Genomic DNA, 24,274 nt, shown 5'->3' on the forward strand with positions numbered 1-24,274 from the left:
CCAACAACAATAATAACCGCAACAACAACAACAATCAGAAGCAGCTATGCCAAAGGTGTGAAAAGTATCACTCGGGGTTCTGCACCAAATTTTGCAACAAGTGTAATAGAAATGGTCATAGCGCGGTGAAGTGTGAGGTCTACGGACTAGGGGTTAATAGAACGAAAGGAACAAATGGTGTCGGAACGAGTAATGGCGGAGCAAGTAGTGTCGGAGCAAGTTATGCCAATGTAGTTTGTTATAAATGTGGAAAACCGGGCCACATTATTAGAAATTGCCCGAACCAGGAGAACACGAATGGACAAGGCCGCGAAAGAGTTTTCAATATTAATGCGGCAGAGGCACAGGAAGACCCGGAGCTTGTTACGGGTACGTTTCTTATTGACAATAAATCTGCTTACGTTTTATTTGATTCGGGTGTGGATAGAAGCTATATGAGTAGAGATTTTTGTGCTAAATTAAGTTGTCCATTGACGCCTTTGGATAGTAAATTTTTACTCGAATTAGCAAATGGTAAATTGATTTCAGCAGATAATATATGTCGGAATCGAGAAATTAAACTGGTTAGCGAAACATTTAAGATTGACTTGATACCAGTAGAGTTAGGGAGTTTTGATGTGATAATCGGTATGGACTGGTTGAAAGAAGTGAAAGCAGAGATCGTTTGTTACAAAAATGCAATTCGCATTATACGAGAAAAAGGAAAACCCTTAATGGTGTACGGAGAAAAGGGCAACACGAAGCTACATCTTATTAGTAATTTGAAGGCACAAAAACTAATAAGAAAAGGTTGCTATGCTGTTCTAGCACACGTCGAGAAAGTACAAACTGAAGAAAAGAGCATCAATGATGTTCCCGTCGCAAAAGAATTTCCCGATGTATTTCCGAAAGAATTACCGGGATTACCCCCACATCGATCCGTTGAATTTCAAATAGATCTTGTACCAGGAGCTGCACCAATAGCTCGTGCTCCTTACAGACTCGCACCCAGCGAGATGAAAGAACTGCAAAGCCAATTACAAGAACTTTTAGAGCATGGTTTCATTCGACCAAGCACATCACTGTGGGGAGCTCCTGTTTTGTTTGTCAAGAAGAAAGATGGTACATTCAGGTTGTGTATCGACTACCGAGAGTTGAACAAACTTACCATCAAGAACCGCTACCCACTACCGAGAATCGACGACTTATTTGATCAACTACAAGGCTCGTCTGTTTATTCAAAGATTGACTTACGTTCCGGGTATCATCAAATGTAGGTGAAAGAAGATGATATTCCAAAGACTGCTTTTAGAACACGTTACGGTCATTACGAGTTTATGGTCATGCCATTTGGTTTAACTAATGCACCAGCTGTGTTCATGGACCTTATGAACCGAGTGTGTGGACCATACCTTGACAAGTTTGTCATTGTTTTCATTGATGACATACTTATTTACTCAAAGAATGACCAAGAACACGGTGAACATTTGAGAAAGGTGTTAGAAGTATTGAGGAAGGAAGAATTGTAAGCTAAGTTTTCAAAGTGTACATTTTGGTTGGAAGAAGTTCAATTCCTCGGTCACATAGTGAACAAAGAAGGTATTAAGGTGGATCCAGCAAAGATAGAAACTGTTGAAAAGTGGGAAACCCCGAAAACTCCGAAACACATACGCCAGTTTTTAGGACTAGCTGGTTACTACAGAAGGTTCATCCAAGACTTTTCCAGAATAGCAAAACCCTTGACTGCATTAACGCATAAAGGGAAGAAATTTGAATGGAATGATGAACAAGAGAAAGCGTTTCAGTTATTGAAGAAAAAGCTAACTACGGCACCTATATTGTCATTGCCTGAAGGGAATGATGATTTTGTGATTTATTGTGATGCATCAAAGCAAGGTCTCGGTTGTGTATTAATGCAACGAACGAAGGTGATTGCTTATGCGTCTAGACAATTGAAGATTCACGAACAAAATTATACGACGCATGATTTGGAATTAGGCGCAGTTGTTTTTGCATTAAAGACTTGGAGGCACTACTTATATGGGGTTAAAAGTATTATATATACCGACCACAAAAGTCTTCAACACATATTTAATCAGAAACAACTGAATATGAGGCAGCGTAGGTGGATTGAATTATTGAATGATTACGACTTTGAGATTCGTTACCACCCGGGAAAGGCAAATGTGGTAGCCGATGCCTTGAGCAGGAAGGACAGAGAACCCATTCGAGTAAAATCTATGAATATAATGATTCATAATAACCTTACTACTCAAATAAAGGAGGCGCAACAAGGAGTTTTAAAAGAGGGAAATTTAAAGGATGAAATACCCAAAGGATCGGAGAAGCATCTTAATATTCGGGAAGACGGAACCCGGTATAGGGCTGAAAGGATTTGGGTACCAAAATTTGGAGATATGAGAGAAATGGTACTTAGAGAAGCTCATAAAACCAGATACTCAATACATCCTGGAACGGGAAAGATGTACAAGGATCTCAAGAAACATTTTTGGTGGCCGGGTATGAAAGCCAATGTTGCTAAATACGTAGGAGAATGTTTAACGTGTTCTAAGGTCAAAGCTGAGCATCAGAAACCATCAGGTCTACTTCAACAACCCGAAATCCCGGAATGGAAATGGGAAAACATTACCATGGATTTCATCACTAAATTGCCAAGGACTGCAAGTGGTTTTGATACTATTTGGGTAATAGTTGATCGTCTCACCAAATCAGCACACTTCCTGCAAATAAGAGAAGATGACAAGATGGAGAAGTTAGCACGACTGTATTTGAAGGAAGTCATCTCCAAACATGGAATACCAATCTCTATTATCTCTGATAGGGATGGCAGATTTATTTCAAGATTCTGGCAGACATTACAGCAAGCATTAGGAACTCGTCTAGACATGAGTACTGCCTATCATCCACAAACTGATAGGCAGAGTGAAAGGACGATACAAACGCTTGAAGACATGCTATGAGCATGTGTTATTGATTTCGGAAACAGTTGGGATCGACATCTACCATTAGCAGAATTTTCCTACAACAACAGCTACCATTCAAGCATTGAGATGGCGCCGTTTGAAGCACTTTATGGTAGAAAGTGCAGGTCTCCGATTTGTTGGAGTGAAGTGGGGGATAGACAGATTACGGGTCCGGAGATTATACAAGAAACTACCGAGAAGATCATCCAAATTCAACAACGGTTGAAAACCGCTCAAAGTCGACAAAAGAGCTATGCTGACATTAAAAGAAAAGATATAGAATTTGAAATTGGAGAGATGGTCATGCTTAAAGTTGCACCTTGGAAAGGCGTTGTTCGATTTGGTAAACGAGGGAAATTAAATCCAAGGTATATTGGACCATTCAAGATTATTGATCGTGTTGGACCAGTAGCTTACCGACTTGAGTTACCTCAATAACTCGCGGCTGTACATAACACTTTCCAGGTCTCGAATTTGAAGAAATGTTTTGCTAAAGAAGATCTCACTATTCCGTTAGATGAAATCCAAATCAACGAAAAACTTCAATTCATCGAAGAACCCATCGAAATAATGGATCGTGAGGTTAAAAGACTTAAGCAAAACAAGATACCAATTGTTAAGGTTCGATGGAATGCTCGTAGAGGACCCGAGTTCACCTGGGAGCGTGAAGATCAGATGAAGAAGAAATACCCGCATCTATTTCCAGAAGATTCGTCAACACCTTCAACAGCTTAAAATTTCGGGACGAAATTTATTTAACGGGTAGGTACTGTAGTGACCCGAACTTTTCCATGTTTATATATATTAATTGAGATTGATATTTACATGATTAAATGTTTCCAACATGTTAAGCAATCAAACTTGTTAAGACTTGATTAATTGAAATAGGTTTCATATAGACAATTGACCACCCAAGTTGACTGGTGATTCACGAACGTTAAAACTTGTAAAAACTATATGATGACATATATATGGTTATATATATAGTTAACATGATATTATGATAAGTAAACATATCATTAATTATATTAACAATGAACTACATATGTAAATACAAGACTACTAACTTAATGATTTTGAAACGAGACATATATGTAACGATTATCGTTGTAACGACATTTAATGTATATATATCATATTAAGAGATATTCGTACATCATAATATCATGATAATATAATAATTTAAAATCTCTTTTGATATTATAAACATTGGGTTAACAACATTTAACAAGATCGTTAACCTAAAGGTTTCAAAACAACATTTACATGTAACGACTAACGATGACTTAACGACTCAGTTAAAATGTATATACATGTAGTGTTTTAATATGTATTCATACACTTTTGAAAGACTTCAAGACACTTATCAAAATACTTCTACTTAACAAAAATGCTTACAATTACATCCTCGTTCAGTTTCATCAACAATTCTACTCGTATGCACCCGTATTCGTACTCGTACAATACATAACTTTTAGATGTATGTACTATTGGTATATACACTCCAATGATCAGCTCTTAGCAGCCCATATGAGTCACCTAACACATGTGGGAACCATCATTTCGCAACTAGCATGAAATATCTCATAAAATTACAAAAATATGAGTAATCATTCATGACTTATTTACATGAAAACAAAATAACATATCCTTTATATCTAATCCATACACCAACGACCAAAAACACCTACAAACACTTTCATTCTTCAATTTTCTTCATCTAATTGATCTCTCTCAAGTTCTATCTTCAAGTTCTAAGTGTTCTTCATAAATTCCAAAAGTTCTAGTTTCATAAAATCAAGAATACTTTCAAGTTTGCTAGCTCACTTCCAATCTTGTAAGGTGATCATCCAACCTCAAGAAATCTTTGTTTCTTACAGTAGGTTATCATTCTAATACAAGGTAATAATCATATTCAAACTTTAGTTCAATTTCTATAACTATAACAATCTTATTTTAAGTGATGATCTTACTTGAACTTGTTTTCGTGTCATGATTCTGCTTCAAGAACTTCGAGCCATCCAAGGATCCATTGAAGCTAGATCCATTTTTCTCTTTTCCAGTAGGTTTATCCAAGGAACTTAAGGTAGTAATGATTTTCATAATATCATTCGATTCATACATATAAAGCTATCTTATTCGAAAGTTTAAACTTGTAATCACTAGAACATAGTTTAGTAAATTCTAAACTTGTTCGCAAACAAAAGTTAATCCTTCTAACTTGACTTTTAAAATCAACTAAACACATGTTCTATATCTATATGATATGCTAACTTAATGATTTAAAACCTGGAAACACGAAAAACACCGTAAAACCGGATTTACGCCGTCGTAGTAACACCGCGGGCTGTTTTGGGTTAGTTAATTAAAAACTATGATAAACTTTGATTTAAAAGTTATTATTCTGAGAAAATGATTTTTATTATGAACATGAAACTATATCCAAAAATTATGGTTAAACTCAAAGTGGAAGTATGTTTTCTAAAATGGTCATCTAGACATCGTTCTTTCGACTGAAATGACTACCTTTATAAAAACGACTTGTAACTTATTTTTCTGACTATAAACCTATACTTTTTCTATTTAGATTCATAAAATAGAGTTCAATATGAAACCATAGCAATTTGATTCACTCAAAACGGATTTAAAATGAAGAAGTTATGGGTAAAACAAGATTGGATAATTTTTCTCATTTTAGTTACGTGAAAATTGGTAACAAATCTATTCCAACCATAACTTAATCAACTTGTATTGTATATTATGTAATCTTGAGATACCATAGACACGTATACAATGTTTCGACCTATCATGTCGACACATCTATATATATTTCGGAACAACCATAGACACTCTATATGTGAATGTTGGAGTTAGCTATACAGGGTTGAGGTTGATTCCAAAATATATATAGTTTGAGTTGTGATCAATACTGAGATACGTATACACTGGGTCATGGATTGATTCAAGATAATATTTATCGATTTATTTCTGTACATCTAACTGTGGACAACTAGTTGTAGGTTACTAACGAGGACAGCTGACTTAATAAACTTAAAACATCAAAATATATTAAAAGTGTTGTAAATATATTTTGAACATACTTTGATATATATGTATATATTGTTATAGGTTCGTGAATCAACCAGTGGCCAAATCTTACTTCCCGACGAAGTAAAAATCTGTGAAAGTGAGTTATATTCCCACTTTTAAAATCTAATATTTTTGGGATGAGAATACATGCAGGTTTTATAAATGATTTACAAAATAGACACAAGTACGTGAAACTACATTCTATGGTTGAATTATCGAAATCAAATATGCCCCTTTTTATTAAGTCTGGTAATCTAAGAATTAGGGAACAGACACCCGAATTGACGCGAATCCTAAAGATATATCTATTGGGCTTAACAAACCCCATCCAAAGTACCGGATGCTTTAGTACTTCGAAATTTATATCATATCCGAAGGGTGTCCCGGAATGATGGGGATATTCTTATATATGCATCTTGTTAATGTCGGTTACCAGGTGTTCACCATATGAATGATTTTTATCTCTATGTATGGGATGTGTATTGAAATATGAAATCTTGTGGTCTATTATTATGATTTGATATATATAGGTTAAACCTATAACTCACCAATATTTTTGTTGACGTTTTAAGCATGTTTATTCTCAGGTGATTATTAAGAGCTTCTGCTGTCGCATACTTAAATAAGGACGAGATTTGGAGTCCATGCTTGTATGATATTGTGTAAAAACTGCATTCAAGAAACTTATTTTGTTGTAACATATTTGTATTGTAAACCATTATGTAATGGTCATGTGTAAACAGGATATTTTAGATTATCATTATTTGATAATCTACGTAAAGCTTTTTAAACCTTTATTGATGAAATAAAGGTTATGGTTTGTTTTAAAATGAATGCAGTCTTTGAAAAACGTCTCATATAGAGGTCAAAACCTCGCAACGAAATCAATTAATATGGAACGTTTTTAATCAATAAGAACGGGACATTTCATAGTCCCACTTTTAAAATCTAATATTTTTGGGATGAGAATACATGCAGGTTTTATAAATGATTTACAAAATAGACACAAGTACGTGAAACTACATTCTATGGTTGAATTATCGAAATCGAATATGCCCCTTTTTATTAAGTCTGGTAATCTAAGAATTAGGGAACAGACACCCTAATTGACGCGAATTCTAAAGATATATCTATTGGGCCTAACAAACCCCATCCAAAGTACCGGATGCTTTAGTACTTCGAAATTTATATCATATCCGAAGGGTGTCCCGGAATGATGGGGATATTCTTATATATGCATCTTGTGAATGTCGGTTACCAGGTGTTCACCATATGAATGATTTTTATCTCTATGTATGGGATGTGTATTGAAATATGAAATCTTGTGGTCTATTATTATGATTTGATATATATAGGTTAAACCTATAACTCACCAACATTTTTGTTGACGTTTTAAGCATGTTTATTCTCAGGTGATTATTAAGAGCTTCCGCTGTCGCATACTTAAATAAGGACGAGATTTGGAGTCCATGCTTGTATGATATTGTGTAAAAACTGCATTCAAGAAACTTATTTTGTTGTAACATATTTGTATTGTAAACCATTATGTAATGGTCGTGTGTAAACATGATATTTTAGATTATCATTATTTGATAATCTACGTAAAGCTTTTTAAACCTTTATTGATGAAATAAAGGTTATGGTTTGTTTTAAAATGAATGCAGTCTTTGAAAAACGTCTCATATAGAGGTCAAAACCTCGCAACGAAATCAATTAATATGGAACGTTTTTAATCAATAAGAACGGGACATTTCAATGGTGATTTGGGACTACGCTACCCAAATCCTAATCGAGTACAAAAGCAAGATCTTCTAAAGCAACCTAGCCAAGATCATCCCCAAGCTCACCCGAGCCGCCAAGCATGCGAACCTATAAAAATATCAACAACGAGAGGGTAAGCTAACGCTTAGTGAGTGGAAATATACTACATACATATATATATATATATATGCATAAAATGGACACGCCACAAAATATCAAATACCGCATACCAGAGCATCCAAGCATAAAGGCAAGCTAATACTAAGCATACCGTACGATCACTAAGCAACGAGCTAAAGATACATCAACAAAATATAAGTTCACCAACGACGATATGAACAACGCCAATAAGCTACACCCGAAGGTTTAGCTACACCACAACAATACATTAATATATATATATATATATATATATATATATATATATATATATATATATATATATATATATATATATACACACACACAACAATACGACAAACATCGATGTTCACAACATCCATAGTACTCAAGATCTCATGGCTAGCCCAACGAATGGTATCGTCAACATTGAACTTAAATCCCATTCGCCTATATTAATGTGGTATCGTCAACACCGAACTTTAAACCCACATATGAGGTATCGTCAACAACGAACTTTAAACCCTCATCAACGTCACTATAATAATCGTATGGCATCGTCAACATCGAACTTTAATTCCATACGTATGAGGTATCGTCAACAACGAACTTTAAACCCTCATCAACAACACAATATACTCTAGGGTATGGTATCGTCAATATCGAACTTTAACCCATACCCCACAAGTAAATAAATTATATACATGCATATATAGTTATTCCACTCACAAGCCCATGTGATAATGTACACACGAAGTGTGCACCTCACCAAAGGTGGTCAACCAAAATGCACATCCGTGCTAATTGGACATGTACACAAGTCCATCAATTCCACCTATATGTGAAGTGAGCTCTATAACCGAGAACCACTTCACCCGACCCGCACCCATCCTACACATACATATGCATATAGGATATTAACACTCACCTTGTCGCCTTGATGAATGCTTCCAAGTAATCTGTGACTCGTCAATGGAAAGTACCTATTCCATTATCACAAATACAACAATACACAATTAGGGTTGAATTACAAACCAACCCAATTTACCCTTAGTGCAATTTCGACCCAAATGCACTTCCAAACACCGAACGCGCACAAACTAACCAATAATCACTAACACGAGTGAAAATGGTCCTAATATGCCAATTAAACCCGAACACAAGTGTTAAACACTTATCGTTCTCAAAATCGCCCATAACCCTAATTTTGACCCACTAAGTCAAAATCTCACCATTTACAAGTTTTAACACCAAAACATATTTAACTCGGTTTCATACCTCAACTTAATCCATTTTAAGTTTATAAACCTCAACGAATCGACATTCGAGTCATAACCATCAACAAACCCTAATTTTGACTCTAGTCAAAATAAGTCAACCACAAGAACCCTAGAAGTCTCCAAAACATCAATAATCACTAATACTAGTGATTATACACCATTCTCAAGTCTTAAACATGGTTAAATCATTAACCAACCCAAAACCCGCCCTTAACACATATAAACCCGAATCTTGGTGTTAATCTTCAATTAACAACTAAATGGGTTCCATCTATGAATCATACAATCAAAAGCCCCAAATTTGAATGATGAACACAAAAACGAAATTCAGAGTTAGAGCTTACCACTAGTATCATCGTGTAGCTAAGAACGAGGAGAACAAACTTGTCAACTACGCCAAAGATCAAATCTCGCTTCTTCCTTTCCAAAAATCCCTTTGAATTCAATTGGGTGTTTGAGTTTTGAGAGGAAAATGAAAAGAAAAGGAAAAGGAAATTAGGAAAATGAAATGAGTGGATGAGGTTAAAACCTCAAATCTGGCTCAAACGCGAAATAACCAATTTGCCCTTAAACCTTATTTAAAATTACAAGAATCTGGTACCAGTTTGCCCGTATTGCCGCGCCGTGGCCTTAAGTGTCGCGCTGCGACATTTGCCTAGGTCTGGGATCATTTTTAATCGGACTTCTGATCTGGATTCCAGTTAATTGCCGCGCCGCGGCCTCCTTCGTCGCGCCGCGACGTTCAACGTGGTCTGACACCTTTCCTTGCATACAAGACCTCAACACCCAAACATGTCCCGAACCCTTCATACGCCTATCGTACATACACAATACACCTATAAATCATATACGGGGAAAACGGGGTGTTACAGATTACTTGGTCTGTATTTAATTGTGTTGGGGCTGTTATATATTTGGTTATATTGCACCAATGTATTTTATTATAACTTATGAGATGATCCCCCTTTTTCAGGCTTACATGTGGAAGTATAATTCTACTCATGGTCTATTTAAAGGAATCATCAACGTTGTTGATGAATCCACTATGGAAATTAACGAAAAACACATAAAAGTGACTAGCCAAAGGTAGTTAGATGATCATCCATCGCTAAAATTTACACTTTTGGTACTTGTACAATGAAATTTTGTTTATTTTACTCTAAAACATAATTTCATCTGTTCTCAGAGACCCAACAACGATTTCGTGGGGTGATTCTGGAGCTGAATATGTTGTTGAATCTTTAGAGGTTTTTACAACACTTGAAATAACTTCAGCACACAAGAAGGTATAACACGTGATTCAGGTTTACTAAAAGTTCTACAAGACAATAATAGTTCTAAAGTCCTAAGTTGATCTTAATTGGCTAAAACGTGCAGGGTGGTGCGAAGGTGGTGATTCAGCTCCATCAGCTGATGCACCTATGTTTGTTGTTGGTGTAAATGAGACCACATACAATCCAAACATGGATATTGTATCTAACGCGAGCTGCACCACTAATTGCTTGGCTTCGTTGGCGAAGGTACTCCATTATTATTATTATTTATTTCTTTTGCATTTAACGGCCTCATTTTCTTACAGGCTTACAAAATAGAGCAACAAATCCATATCAATAGGTTTTTATTTTTTACATTTTTTTCTTCAACCATTGTACAGGTGGTTCACGAGGAGTTTGGTATCGTTGACGGTTTGATGACATTTGTGCATGCAACCACATGTCTGTCTACCTTTATATTTGTGCATATGAATGTGTATAAACTATATACCTCTGTTTTGTGTTCTTTACATTTTGTTTTTAATTGTGTTTATATTGTTTGGTCATTTCGGATGTCGTTTCATGTTTGCGTTCACACTACACTCGGCCCCTCAACTTTCACGAGTTTTAATATCGACCCCTCAAAGTTTACACTTTTCAGGGGTAGAAAATGTAAATATATTGTTCAGCTACTCAAAAAACTGTGGATGGACCATCAATGAAGGATTGACGTGGTGGTCGTGGTGCGGCACAAAACATTATCCCGAGTTTAACCGGTGCTACCAAGGTAAAAGTCTTCATACTTATGATTTTCTGAAACATGCAAAAGTTAAAACTTGCTAAATATTATATTGTTCGTGTTTTGATATCAGGCTGTAGGGAAGGTGTTGCCAGAACTAAATGGGAAGCTCACTAGTATGGCCTTTAGGGTCCCAACCGCAAATGTCTCGGTTGTGAATTTAACATGCCGACTTGAGAAAAGCGCTTCTTATGAAGATGTTAAAGCTGCAATTGAGTATGCCATCTTAATATCTTATATCTCTCCATCCCTTATTATTATATCTTATAATATAAGTTGAAAATTAATTAATTAATATGGTTTTTGATGTCATCGAAGGTATGCTTCTGAGGGTCCCACGCAGGGAATTCTTGGGTACACTGATGAGGATGTTGTCTCCAATGATTTTGTTGGCGATTCTAGGTTCTTAAACTTGATTATTTCTTTACATTTTTTTTATATTTGAATCATCTCTTTGCAAATTATATGCGGTAATTCTTATATATCTGGTATTTAATACTGTATTCAATTTGCGTTTTCCCAGGTCAAGTATTTTTGATGCAAAAGCTGGAATAGGGCTAAGTGCATCATTTGTGAAGCTCGTATCATGGTACGACAATGAGTGGGGTTACAGGTACGTAATACACCTCTCTTGGTTATTCCCCTCATCTAGGAAAGTGTCTGATTTGTGCCCCTATGTGGCCACTTTGGGTTAGATGGGGCAGTTTTGACCCATTTGCTTAAAATGGTCAACATGGGTTGCCTGGTTGGGTCCAACAGATTGAATTTAAGACTTTCCTATATTGAATTTGGGTAGTCACCTAAGTTTTGAAAAACTATATATGTTATTTTAATATTAAATTTACATTATTTATTTAATACATTGATTATGATTATTTAAAAACTCAAAAGAAGATATGGAGTAAAAAGTGTTAGTTGGCCGGCCTAGCACGACTTAGTTGAGTACGTGTTAAGAACTATATAGACCCGTTCCCAAACCTGCTTGGCCCACCCAATTTTCCCACATCTAGTGTGGGTATTAAACGATTGTGTTCAACTAATTGTGTTGTAGCAACCGGGTGTTAGACCTAATAGAGCATATGGCGTTGGTGGCTGCCTCCAACTGAAATATTTATGAGTTTTTTTTCTTGGGCTGTCTTTGTGAAAGTGATAGTATAGAATTGAACAGCTGATTTTATGTTTGAACTAGTGGCAGTTGATATTGCTATGAAAGTGTTATAATTGAATTATATGACTCACTTTGATAGCTCTAAAGCTTGAATTTATTGAATAGCAAATGAGGCTATATATAACCATACTGTTAGAATTGTTGTAGTTTTAGTTTAGATTAATTAGTAGTTGATTAATATTGATTTAAATTTATAAGGGGATGTTTAGTTAAAGAAATATGAAGACTTGGTATTTAGAAAGTTTGAATCTTTATTGAAAATTGTTGATTTGTTTGTGTGTTGAGTGTATACAATTTGGAACACCATTTGCCTATTTATAGGCCATGTATGTTGGTTATGATGCATCTAGCATTTGCTAGAATTTTTACTAGTCAACCCATCTACTTACTTCTAGTAAGTACTTCTTAAATATCTATCAATTAATATCTAATGACTTCTAAATAATGCTAAACTAATCTAGATTTTTCTAGAAAAACATTAATATTTTAACACCCCTCCTTAATGTTTTTCGATGTTACTCCAAGCCTGTTGCGTAGAAACTCGAACTTTGGTCTTGGCAACGCTTTGGTGAAAATATCTGCAATCTGCTCTTCGGTCTTGCAGTATTGTAATTCAATATCTTTCTTAGCGGTGACTTCTCGTAAGAAGTGATATTTGATATCAATGTGTTTTGTTCTACCATGAGACACAGGATTCTTTGCCATTGCAATTGCAGACTTGTTGTCGCATAATATTTGAGTAGCTTCATCTTGTTTTTTGCCCATGTCTTCAAGTATTCTTCTTAGCCATTTAGCTTGATTAGCTGAGTTAGCGGCTGCGACGTACTCGGCTTCGGCTGACGATTGTGCCACCGTTTCTTGTTTCTTTGATGTCCATGAGAATGCACCAGATCCAAGTGTGAATGCGTATCCGGAAATACTTCTCATGTCATCCACCGATCCGGCCCAATCGCTATCTGTGTATCCATGAAGCTTCGCATCTATAGTGGGCTTGTACCATATTCCATAGTCCATGGTACCTTGCAAGTATCTTAATATTCTTTTAGAAGCTCCATAATGTATTTGAGTTGGATTTTGCATGTACCTGGATAGTAGACTGGTTGCGTACATGATGTCTGGTCTTGTTGCTGTCAGATAGAGTAGGCTTCCAATGAGACTTCTGAATCTTGAAGCGTCTGCTTTCTCAGATCCATCTTCTTGTCTCATCTTCTCATTGGCAACTAGTGGCGTGGCTACGGTTTTACAACCGTATAGTTTAAACTTTTTCGGGAGATTTTCTGTGTATTTCCTTTGGCATATGAAGATGCCTTCCTTTTCTTGACTGATTTCGATGCCAAGAAAATAGCGCATCAAACCAAGGTCGCTCATCTCGAACGTTTTCATCATGTCTTCCTTAAACTCTTGTATCATTCTCTCATTGTTTCCCGTATATATAAGATCATCAACATACAAGGAAATAATGAGAGTGTCAGAGTTACCTTGGGTTTTGATATAGAGTGTGGGCTCACTTTGACTCCTCCTGAATCCTGTACTTGTGAAGTAGCTGTCAATGCGGCTATACCAAGCACGTGGTGCTTGTTTAAGTCCATATAGAGCTTTCTTTAGCTTCAGGACTTGGTCTTCTTTTCCTTTCTGAATGAACCCTTGTGGTTGCTCGACGTATATTTCTTCTTCGAGAAATCCATTTAGAAAGGCTGATTTTACATCTAGTTGGTGAATCTTCCACCTTCGTTGAGCTGCTAATGCCACAAGTGCTCTTATAGTGTCAAGTCGAGCTACTGGTGCAAAAGTTTCGTTGTAGTCGACTCCTTGTTGTTGTGAGTAGCCTTTAGCTACTAGCCTTGCTTTGTGTTTTTGTATAGAACCGTTAGGGTTGAGCTTTGTTTTGTAAACCCATTTAACTCCAATGATTTCTTTATTTTCTGGAGGATCAACTAACTCGCATGTGTTGTTTTTCTCGATCATTCTTATTTCTTCGTTCATAGTAGTCACCCATTTTTCATCTTTGGCTGCAACTTCATAGCTTTCAGGTTCTATAGTTGTAAAGTTGCAAGTCTCGTATATCTCTGCTAACGCTTTGACTCTTCCAGGTGTTGACTCTGGACTTGACTCGTCTTGCGCCAAAGGTAATCTTGTTGATGGAGAAGTTGGTGTAGCAGGGCTTGTTTCACCAGTACTTTCTTGTTGTTCAGAATGCTCAACTTGTAGTGGTTGTTGGGCTAGAGTTTCCATAGATATCCGAGGCAAATATGTTTGTTTTTCAACTTTGTCCTTTTCCCAGTTCCAAGAAGCGTCTTCATCAAACTCCACGTTTCGGCTGATCACGATGTTATTAGTCTTCAGGTTATGGACTCGGTAGCCTTTAGATTGTGTGCTGTAGCCCAAGAATATTCCTTTTTCTGATTTTTCTTGGAGCTTGTGACGTTTCTCCTTTGGAATATGGATGTAGCAGATAGATCTAAATACTCGCAGATGTTTCGCCGACGGTTTCCTTCCACTCCATGCCTTTATCGGAGTCTTGTTTTCGACGGCTTTCGTGGGGCATCGATTTAGTATATATACAGCTGTGTATACAGCTTCAGCCCAGAAACTGTTTGGAAGGCCTTTTTCATGTATAATTGTTTTGGCCATTTCCATTACAGTTCTATTTTTGCGTTCAGAGACACCATTTTGTTCTGGTGCGTAACCAACTGTGAGTTGGCGTTTAACACCTTCATCTTCGCAAAATTTATTAAATTGTGTAGAGGTGTATTCTTTCCCTCTATCAATCCTTAGTGTTTTAATATAATGGCCACTGCTTTTTTCTACGAAGTTCTTAAACTTCTTGAATATCGTAAATACTTCCGATTTTTCACGCATGAAATAAACCCACGTCATTCTAGAAAAATCATCAATGAAGAGAATAAAGTACCTGTTTTGGTTAAGAGACGGGGTCCTCATTGGTCCACAAACGTCAGTGTGCACCAGCTCTAGTATACCTTTCGCTCTCCAGGCTTTGTCACGAGGGAAAGGTTTTCGATGTTGCTTGCCCATCATACAGCTTTCACACGTGTCAGTGATTTCTTCTATGCTTGGCAAGTCTCTCATCATATTTTTCTGTTGAAGGATTTTTAGTGCGTGAAAGTTAAAGTGGCCAAATCTTCGATGCCATAGCCATGATTCTTCGACTTGAACTTTCATGGCTTTGTCTCTGATATACTGCCAACGAAGCGGAAAGTTACGGTTCTCCATTGGCACTTCGGCTATTAATTTATAGTTGTTTTTCTTGTCACTAATAACACATGATTTATCTTCGAAGTGTAAAGAGTATCCGTGCTCCATCATTTGGCCAACACTTAGCAAGTTACTTGCTAAGCTTGGTACTAGAAGAACGTCACTAACAGATCGAGTGACGTTATTAGTTTGAACAGTAATTGTACCTTTGCCTTTAGTGTCAACAAGCGCTCCATTCCCTAGTTTGACGCGGGACTTTACGGACGTGTTGATACTATCAAATAACTTTTCATCTCCTGTCATGTGGTTGCTGCACCCACTGTCGATCAACCAAGTATCGTCCCTCTGTTTATTTGCGACATGACAGGCATAGAATAGCTGATTTTTGTTCTCCGGTATATCTTCACTTTCTTCCGTGAAGTTAGCTCGATGATTTTGTTTTAAACGGCAATCTTTTTCTAGATGCCCAAATCTTTTGCAGTTATTGCATTGTGGCTTTCCTTTGTAAAAACAATCTTTCTCCAAGTGGTTTTTTCTTTTGCAAATACCACATGGAGGATAGGTTTTTCTTCTCGGATCGAACCCGGTTCTGGGTTTTTCTCCTCCTCTCGGATTTTCTTCAAGATTTCTTTTCCCCCCATTGTTTAATTTTTGAGACCGTAATTTGAGTTTAGACTGAAAGGCACTTTCAAGTGAGTTTTCACTACGCCGACTCAGTCTAGCCTCATATGCTTCAAGAGAGCCAATTAATTCTGGTACCGACAGAGTCTCGATGTCTTTCGACTCTTCGATAGCAGTAATGACATGATCGTATTTTTCAGTCATACTGATAAGTATTTTTTCTACGATCCTTTTATCAGTTATAGAATCTCCATAGGCTCTCATTTGATTTACTATTTCTTTTATTCTAGAATAGTAATCTTTTACGGTCTCGGTGTCTTTCATGTTTAAATTTTCAAAATCCCGTCTTAAAGTTAGTAGTTTGACAGATCTCACCTTGACATTTCCTTGAAATTCTTCTTGAAGGATCTTCCACGCCTCTTTGGCTGTCGTAGCTCCCATGATTCGTGGAAAGATGGACGGTGTCAAGGCTTGTTGAATATAGCCTAGAGCAGCAGCATTTCTTACAACATTTTTGTTGTATTTTTCTTGTTCTTCCGCGGACAGAGATTCGACGTCTTTTGGAGTTGTAAATCCGACTTCGACAATATCCCACAAACTTTGTGCTTGGAAATATGTCTTCATTCGGATGCTCCAAAAATCATAGTTGTCTCCATCGAAGACGGGGACGGGAATATTGTATGCACCAACGGTAGTCATGGTGTACTCGAACGAACGCCCGATATGGCTCTTGATACCACTTGTTAGAATTGTTGTAGTTTTAGTTTAGATTAATTAGTAGTTGATTAATATTGATTTAAATTTATGAGGGGATGTTTAGTTAAAGAAATATGAAGACTTGGTATTTAGAAAGTTTGAATCTTTATTGAGAATTGTTGATTTGTTTGTGTGTTGAGTGTATACAATTTGGAACACCATTTGCCTATTTATAAGCCATGTATGTTGGTTGTGATGTATCTAGCATTTGCTAGAATTTTTACTAGTCAACCCATCTACTTACTTCTAGTAAGTACTTCTTAAATATCTATCAATTAATATCTAATGATTTCTAAATAATGCTAAACTAATCTAGATTTTTCTAGAAAAACATTAATATTTTAACACATACAAAGAGTAATGGTTCAACACTAATAACAACGTGCCTATGAAAAGTTCAAAAACAACTACCCTAATAATAAGGGATTATTAACAACTACCATAATACTAAATCAAACGAAATAGTCAACTAAAACTTCCAAACAGAAAGAACATGAGAAATAAAATAATCAAATGATTTATTTTGGCATAGCAGCATATGCCATCTTAATCTTAATTCTATTTATGGCAAAAGCTGAAATTCATGGTGTGCATTTGATTTTCTTATTCTAAAACTGTATAACTAATCCTCACCGTCAATTCTAATGAGATGAGTGACTTTAATAACAAAAATGTATCTGTCAATATTCTACAATTGGATGGAGAGTAGAAGCAATGATTTACTTCCTAATTAATGTCTTTTGGCCAAATAGTGAAACCTAAAACCAAAATAGTTTGCCGTTGAAATTAATGATACAGTGATGCAAAGCTTGCCGTTAAAAAAAAAAAAAAAAAAAACAAAACCAACATAGTTTGTAACATAGTAATAATTAAAAAGACCACGTTACTACTATATTGACGCTAATCAGCAACGATACCACATCTCTTAACTAACATTTGAAGGTGTTTCAAAATGTATATATAATCGCTTATAATTTGTTTTAAAGTACACTTGTTGATTATTTAGATATTTATGAAATAATTCGAATTCAACTAATATAATATATATTAAATTATTACTAAATAAGTGGAATTGTCATGTCAAATATTTCAAAGGATCAATTGTGTAATTCTTGATTATAAAGGTCTAACTTCTAAACTTGAATGGAGGGTTAACCAGGCGAGCCATTTATGTAATGTACCCTTATTTTTTTAAACCACCTTTATTTGTATGACGGATATGTATGAGCTGGTTTCGCTTAACAACTACTTGGTTTGGATTTTGATCGATAAAATATCAAAATGTAGGTTTCGATGGTGAGTTCGGATTTACTTATTTTGAATAGAAAGTTCAAATTTAAAATTGATTTTTTATGATTATTTTGGTTAAAATACCAATTCTTTGAATTTTTCAATTTTAACCGCAACCCAACCCAATACGAATTCGAATTGAGTTCGCTTTCAAAATTAGATTAGTATTCATTTCGATTTTCGTTTTTGCCTCTAAAATTTTAAAACCTAAATGAATAAAGCGAGTAAATAGAAAATCGAACCGATTAACACCCTTAAATTGTTAAATTCTTACGTATCAAAACTAGTGTCGAAGTATATATAGAGTATAAAAATAAAAATAAAAATAAATACGAAAATAAAAAATGTCAAATATTGGAAAATATGACCAAACCCTTTCTTCTTGAACATCTGAGGGTTTTGAGTTTTGACATAAACAGTGGTCAAGGTGGTCGACTATCATTTTACAACTTCTAGCCGCCTCTGCCCTTTCCATTGCAATCTCAGCCGATCTTCACCCCCAATTTAAAAATACTCAATTAAAACCTTTTCTTTAACGCCAAAAGCCACCTTTTTTATACTAAACTATTTCTTTCTAGGGTTTTGGTCTTCACATTACATAATACAATACCCCCTTTCAAACAACAACCACCACCGAGATCTCTCTTGCTATTCTCTTTACCAACCCCACATTCATTCATGGCTTTTTCATCTCTTCTTAGATCCACCTACCCATCACCTGCTGTTCTTCAATCTTCCCATCAATCTATCTCTACTCCCACACGCTTGCAGGTTAATCAATACATAGTTGCTTCTTTAATAATCCTACATCTTAAATTTAAATGCTTTATGCTCATTTTCACCTTCTTGTATGTAAAATCTGTAATTTTTTTATTTCAGGTGTCATCTGTAAAGTTTTCATCCACACATGGTGCTTCAGTTTCTGGGCAATCTTTATCTTTACAGTTGAGATTCTTGTTCTTTTATATTGATAGTTGATAATTGGTCAAATGTTTGTGTTTTGTTAATTAAGAAATGATTTTAACTTGATTGGTAATAATAGGAAGTCTAATGCAAGCCGTAACAATTTAATCAAAGCTACTGCAACCCAGACACCAACTAGTGTTCCAAGTAAGTAGCTTAATCAGCATGCCTTCTATCTGTTCGATGAAATGCCTAAGTAACAGTTTAAATGTTCATCTCTGAAATAATTTACCTACTTTGACTTTTCTTAGAATTTAGCACCAAAGGGAAGACCAGAGTTGGAATCAATGGTATGTTTTCTCAAGCTTTACTTGTTTTTGGGTGTTATTGTATGAGCTGGTTTTTAGGGTGTGTAACTGTGTGTGAAAATGGGAACATTATGTTATGTTTACTGATAATGATATGTTAATTTGATTAATTTTTTGGTCAATCTAATTGTAGTTTGGACCTTGCAGGCTTTGGAAGAATTGGAAGGTTGGTATTGAGAATAGCAACATTTAGAGATGATATTGAGGTTGTTGCTGTCAATGACCCTTTCATTGACGCCAAGTACATGGTAAGATGAGCTTCAAGAATATAGATTTGTGAGAGATATGGTAAAGGGAAAAATTATAAGTCAACAAAGCATGTATACTTTTGATTAGTTGACTGTTTAGATGTCTATTTCATGAAAAGTAGTAATATAGAAATATGTTTCTTCTCATGAAACGATAAAGAACCCTTTATTGTATATTGAGACGAGTAGACAAGTTTGATTTCCTTTTCTTTTCAAGCGATCACTTGTTTTTTTGTGGGATCTTCATGTCTGTTTTTATTATGCAAGGATTAGTTTATTATCAGTTTAACATGCTACCAGTCATACAGATACAGTTTTTTATGTATCTTATTGCGGTTATTGTGAATGGAAGAATGAAAATCAGATAATTATATGCTTAAAGTTATGGGCGGTAAGGTAGTTTTACATCTATTTTTAATAACCATGTAAATGATTGTCTTCTTCAGGCTTACATGTTGAAATATGATTCTACTCATGGCTTATTCAAAGGAACCATCAAAGTTGTTGACGAGACAACTTTGGAAATTAATGGGAAGCAAATTAAAGTTACTAGTCAAAGGTAATTAAATGACATTCCGCTGATGATTATATTATATATACAAATGAGGGTATGGTTAGTTACTAAATATCATAAGTTGTGCTCAGAGACCCAGGTGCAATTCCGTGGGGTGATTTTGGAGCTGACTATGTTGTTGAATCTTCTGGGGTTTTTACAACACTTGATAAGGCCGCAGCACATAAGAAGGTAAGTAAATCGTAAGATTTGGTTTACATAATGTTTGTGAAGATATTTGCACACACGGGTTGATATTATTTTGGTATAATAATGTGCAGGGTGGGGCCAAAAAAGTGGTGATCTCAGCTCCATCTGCCGATGCCCCTATGTTTGTTGTAGGAGTAAACGAGACTACATACAAACCAAACATGGATATTGTATCTAACGCCAGCTGTACTACTAACTGCTTGGCTCCCTTAGCCAAGGTATGATTTTTTTTTTTTTAGATTCTTCCCCAACTTTTTTTTTTTGTATCAAAATTATTTTATATAATGGTTGGGAATATATTTAAAATCTATGTTGAAATGCTGTTTTTTTTTTACAGGTGGTTCATGAGGAGTTTGGTATTGTTGAAGGTTTGATGACAACTGTTCATGCAACCACAGGTGTGTGTGTGTGTGGCTTTTATTGGTTTTTGGGCATGTTATATGTTTGGTGTTTTGATTGATTGATTTTGTTGTGATGTTTAAATTCGCCCAGCAACACAAAAAACTGTTGATGGGCCATCAATGAAGGATTGGCGTGGTGGTCGTGGTGCTGCACAAAACATCATCCCTAGTTCAACTGGTGCTGCCAAGGTATAAACATCTCCATGTTTAAAATGAGATCATATATATTATATTATATATTATATATTACTATATATTATATGATTGGTATGTTTGGGTTTTATGTTGAAATTTCAGGCTGTGGGGAAGGTGTTACCGGAACTAAACGGGAAACTTACCGGTATGGCGTTTAGAGTCCCAACGGCGAACGTTTCTGTTGTGGATTTAACTTGTCGACTTGAGAAAAAAGCTTCGTATGAAGATGTTAAAGCTGCAGTGAAGTAAGTCTTTTAAAGATTTATTCTTTTTTTTACCATCTCGAACATGATTGTGATTAATATGAATGGTTATTCATGTTATTCCAGGTATGCTTCGGAGGGTCCCCTGCAAGGAATTCTAGGGTACACTGATGAAGATGTTGTCTCCAATGATTTTGTTGGTGATTCGAGGTATATCTATATCTATGTAGTGTGTTTGATAGTATGGATTTCGATAAGGAATATATATAGAGATCCATTTAATTGGATAAAAAGAGTTGTTTTGTGTGGTGGATATGGGTGGACCATTTATGATAAATGTGATTTTTTCCAATTACTTTTGCTTTAAACATTAAATCTTATGAATTTCATAACTTTTATCAAATTACTATTATTTTTCAGAAATAAAATTTGAAAATGTAAGTTTCTGTTGTAATGTTATTTAAGTTTTAACATTTAACATGTAAGTTATATAAAAATTTCAAAATGTTAATCAAATTACTTTATTACGTTTTGACGGAATTACATGAGGCTTCCTTGTGGTTTACCCTAGCTTTCATGCGGGGTCCCCAGATTTCATGTGGGGTCCTTAAACCTTTTTATGACATGTAGAGTCCCCTTACTTTACACTCGTTTCGCGAGGGGTCTATGTGGTTTACAAAATACTACAACTTAACGAGTGTAAATGTACAGGGGACCCCGCACGTTACTCACAGGCAGTGTTGCAAAAAACCCGATTACTCGCCGATTAATCCCCGATTAATCATTTTTAAGAGCAATCCGTTCCGATTTCCAAAAATCCGTTTAATTAAACGGTCAACGTCAATTGATGGGTCTAAATCGAATTTGGTAATCAAAGTTGGTCAAAGTTAAAAATGGTTAACATTTTAACATGAATTTATACTAGAACTTTATAGTTTTTGAGACAAATAGATAATTTTAGACAATTACGTTAGAGTTTATTTTTATATTTATGGTTTTTTTCTATATTTACACATATAATTTTAAAAATTTAGTATTTAAATGTATAAAGTACAATCCGATTAATCCCCGAATTACCGATTAATCCTTTTAAAGTCCCGGCCTATTAATCCCCGAATAGCGAATTTTGCAACCTTGCTCACAGGGACCCCTTGTGAAACCAGTGTAAAGTACGAGGACCCCGCATGTCAAAAAAAGTTTAGGGACCCCACATGAAATCCGCGGTAAACACATAGATGCCTCGTAATTTTGTCCCCTATTCTTCGGAAAAAAACTAGAAACTGTAAGGTTCTTTATAAATCTTATGAATTTCAAAACTTTTATCAAATTACTTTATTAATTTTTTTGAAAAATACTGGAACATGCAAGTTTCTGTTATTATTTTATTTAAGTTGAACATGTAATATAGTCACATAGAAAGATCAGTAACATTATTAAATGGTGGAGTAGATGCAAATATTTTGCATTATTATTTTTATAATTTACAATTTCTACGATAACTCGTGTTATACTCCTACAGTATCTGTTCCGTCCATTCATTTCCGCCAGCTAAATATACCCACCCAAATGTGCATTTAGCTTATGTTATATTGAAAATTTTATAGTAACCAATCATTATCTCATGTTAATGTGATTATCACAGATCGAGTATCTTTGATGCAAAAGCTGGAATAGGACTAAGCGCATCTTTTGTGAAGTTGGTGTCGTGGTACGACAATGAGTGGGGTTACAGGTAATGTATACATCTTTTGTTTTGTCAATTTTGGTACTACTAAAAACTGTTGGATTTTTTGCTGACGTGACTGCATGTGAATTTGTGTAGCAATCGGGTGTTGGACCTGATAGAGCATATGGCGTTGGTTGCAGCAGCTTCCAACTAAGAGGATTATATTTTTTTTTTACTTGCCATTCTCGTGAAAAGGGTTGGTATAGAATTATGTTTTTACATGATGATGTATTAACTTATGGTAGCTAATTTGCCATGACTTGATAATAACTTTAGAAATAAAGGACACCTGGTCGCCTTTCGCCACCAGATTAGTTTGCTTTGTGTCATTGTTTCTTTATATATTCGGAAATATGTTTAACAGGTTAAATGTGGTTAGTGTTGAACCAAAAGCAAGTAGTGGAACAGATGAACTTTTTGTTCAAATATATGTTATAGATCAGTTTACTAGACAATCCAAGTTGACCTTTTCATCCAAGCTACGGAGTACTATCTTTGACATTACCAAAAATCTACTAACGAAAATATGAAATCAGTTTCAAATATGGTACTCCGTAGTTTGTGTCAGTTAATTAATAATTACTCCGTTTTTGATCCTCACATACCTATTTTAACCTTTTACTCTTCTAATAATACTCCATTTCTTTAAATTGGTGTGTGAGGATTAAAAAAGGGTGTGTTAGAATCATCCCTAATTAAAAGGGTGTTTGGGATTGTTTATTCAGGTATTTATGTTTATAAAATTACAGTAGTGAAACAAATCCAAACACTTCGTTTAAAACATCTTATTTTGTACTCTCTGTTTCAGTTTGATAGTCCTCAAATAAAAATTACACAATTTAACATCTTATACTATACAGTAATACATTTTATTCACTTTAACACCTTACTTTTAACTACCTTTTTATTTTGCATAATACTTAATTACATATAAAATATTTAACTCATTTTTATCAATTTATAAAAAGTGGAATTTTAATTTAGGATCATTCAAAACAAAATTTTAGATTATTGAATTGGAACGGAAGTACTGAGTAGTAAGTATTTAAAGAAGAAAAAATCATTAAAATATTGAAAATAAGCACTTTTAACTAATCAAATTATACTCTCCCTTACTCAGAAAGTCAGATTTTTAAGTCTCGTGTTTTTCTAA

The 24,274-nt window shown here is 35.1% G+C and overlaps 1 protein-coding gene and 1 pseudogene across 1 annotated transcript; both read left to right on the forward strand.

The window, feature by feature from the left end:
* Window positions 1–12,372, forward strand: part of LOC139891021 (glyceraldehyde-3-phosphate dehydrogenase GAPCP1, chloroplastic-like) — a 70,368-nt pseudogene extending 57,996 nt beyond the window's left edge.
* Window positions 12,373–18,627: 6,255 nt separating this feature from the next.
* On the forward strand, window positions 18,628–23,535 carry LOC139890934 (glyceraldehyde-3-phosphate dehydrogenase GAPCP1, chloroplastic-like). The gene is made up of 14 exons (XM_071873899.1): window positions 18,628–19,085; window positions 19,194–19,258; window positions 19,357–19,424; window positions 19,529–19,567; window positions 19,733–19,833; window positions 20,280–20,392; window positions 20,479–20,578; window positions 20,668–20,814; window positions 20,934–20,994; window positions 21,089–21,186; window positions 21,295–21,437; window positions 21,522–21,605; window positions 23,038–23,127; window positions 23,218–23,535. The coding sequence occupies exons 1-14, from the start codon at window positions 18,993–18,995 to the stop codon at window positions 23,273–23,275; spliced, it is 1,260 nt and encodes a 419-aa protein (XP_071730000.1). The 5' UTR covers window positions 18,628–18,992; the 3' UTR covers window positions 23,276–23,535.
* The last annotated feature ends 739 nt before the right edge of the window (window positions 23,536–24,274 follow it).

The sequence above is a fragment of the Rutidosis leptorrhynchoides genome, chromosome 1, assembly GCF_046630445.1.
Source record: "Rutidosis leptorrhynchoides isolate AG116_Rl617_1_P2 chromosome 1, CSIRO_AGI_Rlap_v1, whole genome shotgun sequence".
Lineage (NCBI taxonomy): Eukaryota > Viridiplantae > Streptophyta > Magnoliopsida > Asterales > Asteraceae > Rutidosis > Rutidosis leptorrhynchoides.